General features: G+C 45.1%; 1 protein-coding gene across 1 annotated transcript in view; it reads right to left on the bottom strand.

Annotated features, from left to right (window-relative positions):
- Positions 1–11,280: 11,280 nt before the first annotated feature.
- The window catches only part of LOC139366998 (receptor activity-modifying protein 3-like), a 28,803-nt gene continuing 26,158 nt past the window's right edge, over positions 11,281–13,925 (bottom strand). Inside the window, exon 4 of the mRNA XM_071104843.1 lies at positions 11,281–13,100. Within this exon, the coding sequence (XP_070960944.1) occupies positions 12,845–13,100 (256 nt within the window). The 3' untranslated portion in view covers positions 11,281–12,844. The remainder of the gene's footprint in view (positions 13,101–13,925) is intronic.

Genomic DNA, 13,925 nt, shown 5'->3' with positions numbered 1-13,925 from the left:
CAACTCTCCTTCCGTGGCCTTCAATTGCTCTTAAATACAAGTAAAACTAAATGCATGCTCTTCAACCGATTTCTGCCTGCACCTACCCGCCTGTCCAACATCACTACTCTGGACGACTCTGACTTAGAATATGTGGACAACTACAAATACCTAGGTGTCTGGATAGACTGTAAACTCTCCTTCCAGATTCACGTCAAACATCTCCAATCCATGTTAAATATAGACTTGGCTTCCTATTTCGCAACAAAACATCCTTCACTCATGCTTCCAAACATACCCTTCTAAAACTGACCATCCTACCAATCCTCGACTTCGGCGATGTCATTTACAAAATAGCCTCCAATACCCTACTCAATAAATTGGATGCAGTCTATCACAGTGCCATCCGTTTTGTCACCAAAGCCCCATATACTACCCACCACTGCGACCTGTACGCTCTTGTTGGCTGGCCCTCGCTTCATACTCATCGCCAAACCCACTGGCTCCAGGTCATCTCCAAGACCCTGCTAGGTTAAGTCCTCTCTTATCTCAGCTCGCTGGTCACCATAGCAGCACCCACCTGTAGCATGCGCTCCAGTAGGTATATCTCTCTGGTCACCCCCAAAACCAATTCTTCCTCTGGCAGCCTCTCCTTCCAGTTCTCTGCTGCCAATGACTGGAACGAACTACAAAAATTGTGTGTCAGGCCGATAAACAAAACTGGGTCCCATTCAGAAGGCATGGAATGGGGGAAGATGTGTTTTTAAACTGAGTATTGCCACAATAAGATCTTGTCCATATTTGTTTTAAAAAAAAAATTGTTTCCTCTTTGTTCCGGCTGAATGTGGCCCAGGTTAATCTACTACTCCATATTAAATATTTTAAGTCATTTTTTAGCCCGTTTTCAAGTTGGTAGACAGGATATTTAGGGCTTATATGGCCTGTTTTTATGACCGCACTTGGATTGTGTACAGCTGCCTCAGTGTTCTCTATGGTTACTTGAACCATCATCAAACAATAAAAACAGGTGAGATGGTCTTCAAACAAACTAGGGAGCTTATTGCTTCGGGAACTAGTATGGTAGGCTAGCTGGCGTAATGGCCAAGCCAATTTACTCCACGGTCACTTGGTAACACACTTTCATGCGATATCTATAGGGCGGTAATGGAGGGATGCGACCCAGGGGGGTCTTCTATCCTCAACCTGCTGTCTCATATAACTCTGTCAACATGGGGAATCATTTACTACGCGTGTACTGCAGTGGGAAGATTGCACTGTTGCAAGGTTTGCACCTGTTCATTTAAGAAGGGCTAGTATTCCTCTACCTTTTGTATTTATTTTTATGTTGTATACCATTTTGAATGCAAGTGAGAACGGTTGAAACCAATGATATGTATTAACCCTAGAAGACTAACGGGCCGCTGTTTTGAAGCCACTTTGGTACTTCATTGTAAAAAAAGATTTTGGAAGCTATACAAATAAACGTATTTATGCTTACATTCATTTCTTAAAGGTATATTCTATTTCAGATACCTTAACACATACTTTTAAATGATTTTATGTGATCTGGGCATAACAGTATGGTACTAGGGGGCAACTAGTCCCCCTAAGAACAATGCCTAATTGCTGACACAAAAAAGCAACATTTGGAAATAATTCATGCTTAGGTCATGCTTAGGCAAATAAACTATAAAGGGAAATGGCTACAGTTGACACTTTTTTTTTGTTATTTCATGAAATGTTGTTTTAAAAAAAGGGGATGCGTCACCATTAATATCTGCTCTATGAGGAGATTTGATGTAAAGTTCCACTTTTTAACTCACCTGCACATTCATTTTCTTTGTTTGTTACTTTTCCATATAATCCATTATGTACAATTGCACTAAATATGATTTGAATAATGCAAGCTATTAAATCCCAGCAGTCTTTAAAAGTACTTTCAGGAGCAAAAGGTGTTCAATAGTTTTAAATTCACAAAAAAAAAATATATAATATTGGAATGGAGAATAATTAATCATATTTAATAACAATAACTTAACTAATTTAACTCAGTGTAACATTGATGTGGCAACTCTCTTATGCTCTGCTATTGCACGATCCTCATTTGTACCTGTAGGTCACAAATAAAGCTATCCCCAGTCAAATTGGAGCACAACTCATGAGCCCACCTCCTGCACTGCTCACACCTAATCCAGTCCCCACCTGTGACTGAAAACAGGGGGAGAGATGCCAATTGAAAACTCTCTTAAAAATGTAGATAGATATGACATAAAATGCTGTGCATAATAGCTAAAAGGCTATAAAGTTGCATTAACTGTAAAACAATCAGTCACTAGTGGAAACATTTACAACTGAAATTAAGTAATTTTTTGTATGTATTTTACCTCAGACGATCTGGAAGTAAGGTTGCTAGCTAGTACTCCTAGCAGCTTATGATAACTGGCTGGCTAGCATTTACGGCTAATGAAGTTGCTAGCTAGCAAGTTAGTGTAACGGATGTGAAACAGCTAGGTAGTTCGCGGTGGTTCACGCTAAATAGCGTTTAAACTACAGTAGGGCTAACTGGCTAGTCACTGTCTAAATGACAGGTACAAACACATTCATAACCATAAAGGGGGGCGAGTTGCTCCCAACACATTCATTCAACATATTACTATTTATTACAAAGTATCTAAAATTCTAACTCTCTAAACAAGTGGATTATTTAGGGTTATATAATTTTTTTTTTTAAATATACATCTACAACTTTTATTTAATGTAAAGAAAATTGATAAATTACCACAATCGTTTTGTTCAACAAGAACAGTGACAGCCAGGGAAAGTGTTGGGTAAATAATTTGGTGACATCTTGTGGTCTTCATCTAAATTACGGGGGGGGGAAGTTACCCCCTACTATCCTACCAACTTTACTGTCCCCACTACAACAAATAAATACTTAATAAATACTGTCCTTGAGACATTTTATTGAAATACTGTAGAATTCCATTCATTCCTATGGAGGACTACTCCTTCTGAGGAGTACCAATGTGGTGGCCGATGGATTCAAAGCCTCTCATTGGCCATTACATAGCATCAGCAATCCAGGGTTTATACACATCATTGGTTAAAATATGTCAGCAATTCATCTCACTTTCCAGCGACTAGCTATCTGATTAAACTGAAAGTTCACACGTCAATTTTTTTTTGTCAATTAAAGCGTCTGTCAGTAGGCCCTACATAAGAGAAAGACTATCAAATGCCACAGTTGCGCAGCTGGCTACATCCATATTTGACATATGGGAACGTGGATACAAGCTACTGTATATTTCACCACAACCCCAAATTCATGAAGTCTGAAGTTTAGCAATAACAAATCGTCTGTGTGTTCTGCTAGGGAAAGCTGTGGTCTCTGCATCCACGAAACAAAAAAATAGCATGGGCTTAGCTTCAGTGTGAACTCACGCAGCAGAGTGGAATACGCTGGGTAAACAGTAAGGTAGTGCTCGAGGGCATTGAGCTTTAAGAAAATTCTCCTTTTGTACTTGTACTGTCAGGATGGAACACCTAAAATACAAATGTACACCACAGTTACCCACATATACCATGCATCTACATGGAATATAACTTCAAAGTAACTATACGAGTCTTAACTCATATTAGGCCAGTTTTCCTCTCACTACACAATTTAGTAATTGTTTTATAGCTATACATTATCTACATTTGCCATATGTGCAGTTGAGTAATTATTTTCTGAGATCTATGTAGGTGTATTAAGGGGCGGCAGGGTAGCCTAGTGGTTAGAGCACTGGACTAGTAACCGAAAGGTTGCAAGTTCAAATCCCCGAGCTGACAAGGTACAAAATCTGTCGTTCTGCCCCTGAACAGGCAGTTAACCCACTGTTCCTAGGCCGTCATTGAAAATAAGAATTTGTTCTTAACTGACTTGCCTAATAAAATAAATAAATAAAAATTAAATTAGAGTAATTGCATGGCATGAGGGCAACTTTATGTAACGCTAGATGTAAAACTTGATAACGATCAAAGCAATCCAGAGACTAAAATTCAGTACTGTAGAAATGAATTACACAAATCATTGAGAGCTGTGTGCCAGCGGAGGATTTTACAATTAATAAATTATGTAAGTACTCCCACAATGTGTGTTAATAAATCACAGAGAAGGAGGAAAAGATCTAACTCGAACGTCAGGACATTTGACTCACTGCTAACTCTGGGGGGGAAGCACATTCGAAAGACTTGCTGGGATGATTCAATTGAATATCATTAGAAACGCAATCATAAAATGATGCAAGTCATTGCAAAATCCACATGAATAAGTCCAGCTGCCAAATGGAGCAGGCTGTGGTAACGAACCAACAACAAAAAAAAGCCCTGCTCATGAATTACATTATGAAATGAGCTCTGGAGACTCCCTGTGGACTGGCCAGTGTGCCTGAGAGGATGATTTGCAGGTTTGTAAGCCATGTTTGTGTCTGTAGAATGCTTATCAGTGACAGATTAAATACTACAGACCACTCGAGTGCTGCTGAAGGATAGGGGAGGGTAAGGGTGAGGGGGTGAGAGGAGTTAGGGAGGGGATGTCCTGTTAAGGTCATGTGCACTGGAGCAAGTTAGTGTGGGAAAGGGGAGGAGAGAGAGAGAGAGAGAGAGAGAGAGAGAGAGAGAGAGAGAGAGAGAGAAAAAGAAAAGCAGGGCCTCTGTTGTGAGTGAGTCTGTTGGAGGCCTCAAGGAGTCTTGCATGTTATAGGGACTCCGTGGGAATAGGGTGCTTACACGCACACACACGTTTTTTCCCCCGCAGTTGGCAGCTTTTGGACTCTCTTCCTCCCTGTGGTTCTCTCTCTTTATGGACGTGTAACTTAACATTTTCATGAATCATTACTGTAACCTTTCATACTGTAACCATTCATATTTTCTACACATTGTAATCAACGACTGGAGGGTGGAGTGGGGGTGGGGGTCCCAAGGGGGGGGGGGGGGGGGGTGGAGACAGGCAAACTCTCAGAGCTGAACTGTGCCGTTGGCGGACCCAGTCATAACAATGCATGTATGAGGAAGTATGGCACTCTTTGCACTTCCTGTACCTCTTTTGGTTAAAATCATAGCCAGCCCATTTCCTTTAATTCTTCGCCGGCTCTGGGAAACAATTATACATCCTTCCTGCAGTCCAACTTTTGTGCTGCAGAGGCACTGGCAAGTCATCCTTGAGGGCATGAACAATTGTCTTTTTGCTTGCGTCTTAAACCCTCATACAATGCCGGGCTGTTTTTTGTCATATAAATCATGCTTGTCTTGTCCCTCTTTGTTTATCCCTCAAAATTATGATAATAATAATTTCTCATTGTACACTGAGTTTACAAAACATTAGGAACGCCTTCCTAATATTGCGTTCCATCCCCTTTTGCCCTCAGAACAGCCTCAACTCGTTGGGGCATGGACTTAACCAGGTGTCGAAAGTGTACCATAGGGATGCTGGCCATGTTGATTCCAATGGTTCCCACAGTTGTGTCAGTTGTGGCTGGATGTTCTTTGGGCTGTCGTGTCGTTGCCTATCATTAAATGTGAAGACTGTATATTATCAAATCAATTCTATATGTGTGATTTAATTATGCGATTAAACTAATCATCTAACTTTCATTTACTAGGAAGTCCGGGCACCATGGGAACATGTTGTTTATAGAGTTTAAATTTCCCGAATATAACTCTTCAGATATTTTCATATCTTATCCAAACAGTCGCTTATTAATGAATTTTATCTCATCAGTGTCACGTTCTGACCTCTATTTCTGTTGTTTTGTATTTATTTAGTATGGTCAGGGCGTGAGTTGGGTGGGCAGTCTATGTTTGTTTTTCTATGTTTTGGGGCATTTCTATGTTTTCGGCCTAGTATGGTTCTCAATCAGAGGCAGGTGTCATTAGTTGTCTCTGATTGAGAATCATACTTAGGTAGCCTGGGTTTCACTGTGTGTTTGTGGGTGATTGTTCCTGTCACTGTTGTTGTTGTCACAGGATAGGACTGTTTTGCGTTTTCACATTTCTTGTTTTTGTTAGTTTGTTCATGTGTAGTGATTTATTAAAACATGAATAACCACCACGCTGCGCTTTGGTCCGCTTCTCTTCCTCCTACAGACGAACGCCCTTACAGAATCACCCACCTACCAAGGACCAAGCGGCGTGGTAAACAGAGGCTGCAGCAACAGCAGCAGCAGGAGAAGCGACTGGTGCAGCAGGAGCAACAGCAGCAGCAGCAAAGGCAGCAGCAGGAGGAGCAACAGCAGCAGCAGGAGAAGCGACTGGTGCAGCAGGAGCAACAGCAGCAGCAGCAAAGGCAGCAGCAGGAGGAGCAACAGCAGCAGCAGCAGAAGCAGCAGTGGGAGAGGCTGCACTACTTGGAGAGATGGACTTGGGAGGAGATTCTAGACGGGAAAGGACCCTGGGCAGAGCCAGGAGAATATTGCCGCCCCAAGGCCGAGCTGGAGGCAGCAAAAGCAGAGAGGCGGCATTATGAGGAACTAGCACGGCAGAGCGGATGGAAGCCCGAGAGTCACCCCCAAAAATTTCTTGGGGGGGGGCACAGGGGGAGTGTGGCAGAGTCAGGAGTCAGACCTGAGCCAACTCCCCCCGTTTATCGTGAGGAGCCAAGGAGGAGCTCAGAACCAGAGCTGGTGTTGGAGGTGAGCGAAGCAGAGACTGTGAAGGAGTTAATGGGGAAATTGGAGGAGAGTGATATGAGGGACTTGCTGGTTTGGTGCATGAGGCACGACATTCGCCCGACGGAGCGTGTCAGGGATTTAATGGCACCGGGGTCAGCTCTCCATACTCATCCTGAGGTGCGTGCGAGGGGTCTGGTGAAGACTGTGCCAGCCTCACGCACCAGGCCTCCTGTGCATCTCCCTAGCCTTGCACGTCCTGTGCCATCTCAGCACTACAGTGCTCCTAGCAGTGCTAACTGTGGCGGGCGTGGTGCTGGTCAGGCACCGTGTTATGCAGTTGTGCGCACGGTGTCCCCAGTACGCGTGCTTAGCCCGGTGCGCTACATCCCAGCTCCCCACATCTGCCGGGCTAGGGTGAAGATCCAGCCAGGGCGGTTGGTGCCAGCCCTGCTCTCAAGATCTCCAGTACGCATTCACGGCCCGGTCTATCCGTCACCACCTCCACGCACCAGCCCTCCGGTGGCAGCCCCCCGTACCAGGCTGTCTCTCCGGCCCATCCTTACAGGGGCTTCCTCCTCTCCAGCGCTGTCGGAGCCTCCCGCCTGTCCGGCGCCTCTGCCGGAGCCTCCCGCCTGTCCGGCGCCTCTGCCGGAGCCTCCCGCCTGTCCGGCGCCTCTGCCGGAGCCTCCCGCCTGTCCGGCGCCTCTGCCGGAGCCTCCCGCCTGTCCGGCGCCTCTGCCGGAGCCTCCCGCCTGTCCGGCGCCTCTGCCGGAGCCTCCCGCCTGTCCGGCGCCGCTGCCGGAGCCTCCCGCCTGTCCGGCGCCTCTGCCGGAGCCTCCCGCCTGTCCGGCGCCGCTGCCGGAGTCTCCCGCCTCTCCGGCGCTACCAGGGCCTTCCTTTTCTCCAGCGTTGCCGGAGCTTCCCGTCTGCCCAGCGCCAGCTGAGCTTCCCGTCTGCCCAGCGCCAGCTGAGCTTCCCGTCTGCCCAGCGCCGCCAGCGCCGCCCGTCTGCCCAGCGCCGCCAGCGCCGCCCGTCTGCCCGGAGCCGCCAGTGCCGCCCGTCTGCCAGGAGCCGCCAGTGCCGCCCGTCTGCCAGGGGCCGCCAGTGCCGCCAGTCAGCCAGGGGCCGCCAGTGCCGCCAGTCAGCCAGGGGCCGCCAGTGCCGCCAGTCAGCCAGGGGCCGCCAGTGCCGCCAGTCAGCCAGGGGCCGCCAGTGCCGCCAGTCAGCCAGGGGCCGCCAGTCAGCCAGGGGCCGCCAGTGCCGCCAGTCAGCCAGGGGCCGCCAGTGCCGCCAGTCAGCCAGGGGCCGCCAGTAAGCCAGGGGCCGCCAGTGCCGCCAGTCAGCCAGGGGCCGCAAGTAAGCCAGGGGCCGCCAGTGCCGTCAGTCAGCCAGGGGCCGCCCGAGCAGCTGCCCCTCTGTCCAGAGCAGCTGTCGCCCCTCTGTCCCGAGCTGCTGCCGCCCCTCTGTCCCGAGCTGCTGCCGCCCCTCTGTCCCGAGCAGCTGCCGCCCCTCTGTCCCGAGCTGCTATCGCCCCTCTGTCCCGAGCTGCTATCGCCCCTCTGTCCCGAGCAGTTGTCCCTCTGTCCCGAGCAGTTGTCCCTCTGTCCCGAGCAGCTGCTTCACCTCTGTCCCGAGCTGCCCCTCTGTCCCGAGCAGCCCCTCTGTCCAGTGGGGTCATTGAGAGGGGTGGTCATGGTGAGTAAGCCAGGGAGGCGGACAATAAGGCGGACTAAGACAATGGTGAAGTGGGGTCCGCGTCCCGCGCCAGAGCCGCCACCGCGGACAGACGCCCACCCAGACCCTCCCCTATAGGTCAAGGTTTTGCGGCCGGAGTCCGCACCTTTGGGGGGGGGGTACTGTCACGTTCTGACCTCTATTTCTGTTGTTTTGTATTTATTTAGTATGGTCAGGGCGTGAGTTGGGTGGGCAGTCTATGTTTGTTTTTCTATGTTTTGGGGCATTTCTATGTTTTCGGCCTAGTATGGTTCTCAATCAGAGGCAGGTGTCATTAGTTGTCTCTGATTGAGAATCATACTTAGGTAGCCTGGGTTTCACTGTGTGTTTGTGGGTGATTGTTCCTGTCACTGTGTTTGTTGTCACAGGATAGGACTGTTTTGCGTTTTCACATTTCTTGTTTTTGTTAGTTTGTTCATGTGTAGTGATTTATTAAAACATGAATAACCACGACGCTGCGCTTTGGTCCGCTTCTCTTCCTCCTACAGACGAACGCCCTTACAATCAGTCTCATTACTGAACATTGCAAAACCTTGGATATCTGCACGAAACCTAGCCTAGATCATGAATCAGCGATAGACAAATTGTCTTAATTATTTATTTATTTACTAACTAACTTAATCAATCACAGAATGACATAAACACACACACAAATAGTTCATACATCGGTTACTACATGATACAAAGAAAAAGTCTCTAGCGGACAAAACCGATATGATGGCTTGGTAGACAAAGGAAAGGGGTGGGGACCACTTAAGTGAAACTCAGAGGATTACTACACTGAATATGAACAACCACTCATTCGAAAAGTATTGCAATTTACATATTTACGAGTGTCTGCCTTTGTTGTCCCTCTCTGCGATTGCCGGTCAGTCTGCTGGATAGTCAGTCGACAGAGTCTCTGATTTGTCCACCAGAGATTAAAGTCGTAGGTTGTTAGAATGGATACTTCAGAGTACTATACGGGACTGTTCTTAGGATCGGATGCGTTTACCAGACTAAAGTATTTATACAGTCTGAAAAATGGTTCTTTAGTTTGTAGATTTATTTGCCATTTCAATGTGGGGACCTCATCCCTGCGTTTTTAACTCTTGCAGAGTTGCCAACCATTTCAACATGCAGCTACCGCTTCATGTTTTCTGATCTTGTCCTTTGATAGAGTTGTAGTTTGAACCACTTCACACAACAGCTTCACCCGGCATGTTTTGGTCTCGAGTGACAGCCATTCCAACGTGGGGACCTAATCCCGCCGTTATCTTGACTCTAGTTTATATTGCCAACCATTTCAACATAGGTATGGCTTCATGTTTTCTGATCTTATGTAAATTTTGTCGGAAGTGGGTTTTATACTCTGTGGAAGAAGGGGCAGTTCCATGATGCCTAATGATATGTCTGGTCACGTGGGCATTGCCACCGACTTTGTTAAACCCTTTTATATGAAGATAACTTTTCTCATTTAGAAAGCTAACATCACATTACATCTTTTCACAAATAGTTTCATATTTACTCATTCATTTTATACAACATTCAGGTAGAAAACAAATAACTGAGGAATGTGCACTTCCATAGATACCGTTATCTTGTCCTACTACCTTTCCTGATGTCACAAAATAAAACAACTTTGACAGGATTGTTCTTTAAATACCTATGGACCATTCCCACATTCTCAAAAATATATTGTTTAACTATTCAAACTTTTGATGTCCAAGTGTCTCTCTGTGTTCCACAGTTTACATTCCAATCTCGAACACAACAGAGCATAGCGGCAGCGTATTTTACGACCGCCATAAAACAGCCGACTTCCCACTCTCCCCCTCTACGAGAGAGAGCACGCTGTATAGCGGACCCACTGTAACCTGATCCTTCAGATCGTCACAGGAGAGTTACAACAGGGTGGTGGTCCATTCTTGATACACAATGGGAAACTGTTGAGCATGAAAAACCCAGCGCCGTTGCAGTTGTTGACACACTCAAACCAGTGTGCCTGGCACTTACTACCATACCCCGTTCAAAGGCACTTAAAACTTTGTCTTGCCCATTCACTCTCTGAATGACACACATACACAATTCATGTCTCAATTGTCTAAAGGCTTCAAAATCTATCTTTAACCTGTCTCCTCCCCTTCATCTACTCGGACAGAAGTGGATTTAACAAGTGACATAAATAAGAGATTATGGCATTCCCCTGGATTCACCTGGTCAGTCTATGTCATGGAACGAGAAGGTGTTCCTAATGTTTTGTCCACTCAGTGTATATCACTTCATTTGACATCCTGATGATCAGAGCTGAATGTCAACATCTTTAGATTCATATGTTTGTTTTGATCGCATAATAATGAGGAAATAGTCCCCATTTTATAAAGTGACTTTGTCTTAAATTGGAATATGAGGAACAGTGGTAGACAAAGTACCCAATTGTCTTGAGTAAAAGTACAGATACCTTAATAGAAAGTTACTCAAGTAAAGTGAAAGTCACCCAGTAAAATACTAGAGTAAAAGTCTAAAAGTATTTGGTTCTAAATATACTTAAGTATCAAAAGTAAATGGAATTAGTCAAATATACTTAAGTACCAAAAGTAAAAATGTCATATTCCTTCTATTAAGCAAAGCAGATGGCACCATTTTCTTGTTTTTAAAATGTACAAATAGCCAGGGGTACACTCCAACACTAATAATTTACAAACAATGCATGTGTTTAGTGAGTCTGCCAGATCAGAGGCAGTAGGGATGTCCACGTGTTCACTTGATAAGTACGTGAATTTGACCATTTTCCTATCCTGCTAAGCACTCAACATGTAACGAGTACTTTTGGGTGTCAGGGAAAATGTATGGAGTAAAAAGTACATTATTTTAGTGAAGTAAATGTAAAAGTTGTCAAATATAAATAGTAAAGTACAGATACACAAAAAAACTGAAGTAGTACTTTAAAGTATTTTTACTTATGTACATTACACCACTGATGAGGAATATGAACATCCCCCCCAATCCCTTCTGAAATGTTCATACAGCCTTGTTAGTAGCTTTGCCCATATGGTAATGTATCATACAGCAATGTTGAGTTTTACCTTGAAATTAACCTAAACGTCAGAACAGATTTTTTTGTGGATTTGACTGTTTAACTACATTTACACACTGAAATGTCAAAACAATATTATTTTGTTATGACCACAGTACTAAGGATGTTTCAATTGAATTGGAGTTGCATCGAGATGGATGTAGTTGGAAGTAGAGGTAGGAATGGTTTCGAAACGGCAGAGGACAAAAAGGGGCAAATTGCCCTATGGACATGTTGATTAATAACCAAAGCATTGACTAATTCTAAGTAATTTAATTCAAACATTAAATAGCATTACAGTAAATAATTCAATAGCTCCTCAATACCAAAAATTTTCTGGCACAACGAAATTCTCTCAAAACGAGTCCGTAATCTTGACAGTGATTTATGTTCCTATCGCCCATACCTCCCAGAACGACTAAACTGTGAAATTAAATTACAATTAGAGTGAGCAGAATTCCTGCTGAGGTTTCACCACATGAGCAGTGCGATCAGTGATAACAACTTTTGGGGCATTGCAATGACAACCCAGAGACAAGATAAATAAAGAAGTCAAACAACCATTTCACTTCAAGAAACAAACCAAGTTCTCTAGTCTCAGCGACACATATAGGGCTTGTTCCCATTCTATGGCCAAGCTTCAAAGTCAGAATTGCCTATATCATGAACATGAAAATTAGCATTGGTCTTAAATTAAGGTTTTGGTTAGGCATATGGTTAGGGGTGTGGTTAGGGTAAGTTAAATCAGGGTTGGGTAAAAATCAGATTTTTTGGAAAGAAATTGTTGTATCCGTCTTTGCAGCTTGAACTGATAGTGACAACACATAACAGATGAGGAAGCGTGAAGAAGGCCATGGTGCCAGGAACACTGCTGTAGAGAAAGAATGGCAGGCAATTAAGGAAGGAAAACTCAGGGTCTTTACAGTAGACGGCACTGGTACAGAAAAGTATTGTACATGTTCTGGTGTCAACTTGTCGGTGTTATCCCATCGAGAAGAATCTCGAATATATAACCACAAGCTTAAATGACGTTTGATAGGTGATGATGTTGAGGCAGTCCCTGGACGTTTGTCCCTTTTTACACCAATGATCAAAGATCCTGAATGTCTTGTAGCTCTGTGCCTTGAGTCCTTGTATATCTCTCAAAAGGGCTTGGACTGTCTCAAGCTAGCAAAATGGATTTAGGATGCATCTCCCTCAAAGGCGTTAAGTAGCTTCTTTTGGTCCATTCAATCCACCATAATCCTGACATGACACAATGAACAAACAAAAGTTCCCTTCGTAGGTTACTTACCTGTCTTCCCAGGCTACCTGTCTAACCCAATTCCCCCTCTGGGCATCAATAAAGTATTTCCATTCAAAGAAGTTCATAGGTCTCTGGACAGTCACATTGCACAGTCACATGGGAACCAAACAAACCAACATCTTAAGCCAGGATGTCGCTGCGCTTACTGCACCACACCACCAGTGCAATCATAGCCAGGGTGAGGAAGACAGGGATGAGGATGAGGATGGTGAGTGTGTCGTCTGGCGGGTCCACCAGGATCACCCTCTCCAGAGTGCAGTTGGAGAAGAAGTGCTTGTGGATGCGGATGATGTAGCTCTCCACCAGCGGGTTGGGCCAGTAGCAGTTGATGCGCCCGGCGTTGGTCTCTGTGCACAGCGAGAAGACGTGGTACTCACTGTGGAGAGAGCAGAGAAACACAAATGTTTAAAATCAACAGTCAGGTTGAGAAAGGGCTAGTATTCACCAAAGCCATAGAGATGTAAATATATGGCTCTGGTACTGCCGGCCTAGAGCAGGGATTGGCCAACCCTCCTCCTGGGCATGTACAGTAGGCTTTTGTTCCAGCCCTGCTCTAACAGCCCCTGAGCAGCTGATCAGTAGATTCAGGTGTTGTGGCAGGGCTGGAACAATAGTAGCTGTCCAGGAGGAGGGTTGGCCAATCCCTGGTCCAGATGGCAGAGGAACACAAAGTGTTTAGCCAATCAGAAGGCAGGGAATCTGGGGCCATGGATTAGATTGAAAATGATGTTCTCTGTATCTCCGTATATATTTTCTATTTCAGGGGAGAAGAGATAAGGGGTCTACTTAGCAGATTTTGGATCTTAGCTGTTACCATATGCACAGCTACTTAGTGTAATGAATAATCAGGGAGAAAAAGGTGTGGATTCACCCGCAGAGCGTGACAGGTGTTTATTTCGCCTTCTGCGAAGGCAGGAATCGTGGTCACATGCAGGCAATGGTCATAAATAGGCAGGTGAAATAAAACTAGGACTGAAGGCTATATAACTGGTTCTCACAAACGAACTAGGAAAAGGCTTAGTAGAGTCAAAACGAACAATACCTCAAAGGCACAAACAGAATGAACTGAACTAAATAAGGAGTTGATGAGACCAGGTGAGTAACTTACCCAGGTGAAATCAATGGAAAAAAATGAAAGACAGGGCTAGGTTCAAGAACACAAAGAAACAGAACACAAGGTCGACTAAGAAAATAAATACAG

This window comes from Oncorhynchus clarkii, chromosome 15, assembly GCF_045791955.1.
Source record: "Oncorhynchus clarkii lewisi isolate Uvic-CL-2024 chromosome 15, UVic_Ocla_1.0, whole genome shotgun sequence".
NCBI classification, from domain to species: domain Eukaryota; kingdom Metazoa; phylum Chordata; class Actinopteri; order Salmoniformes; family Salmonidae; genus Oncorhynchus; species Oncorhynchus clarkii.
The sequence above is the reverse complement of the archived record's forward strand: the minus strand, read 5'-3'. Positions and strand labels throughout refer to the sequence as shown.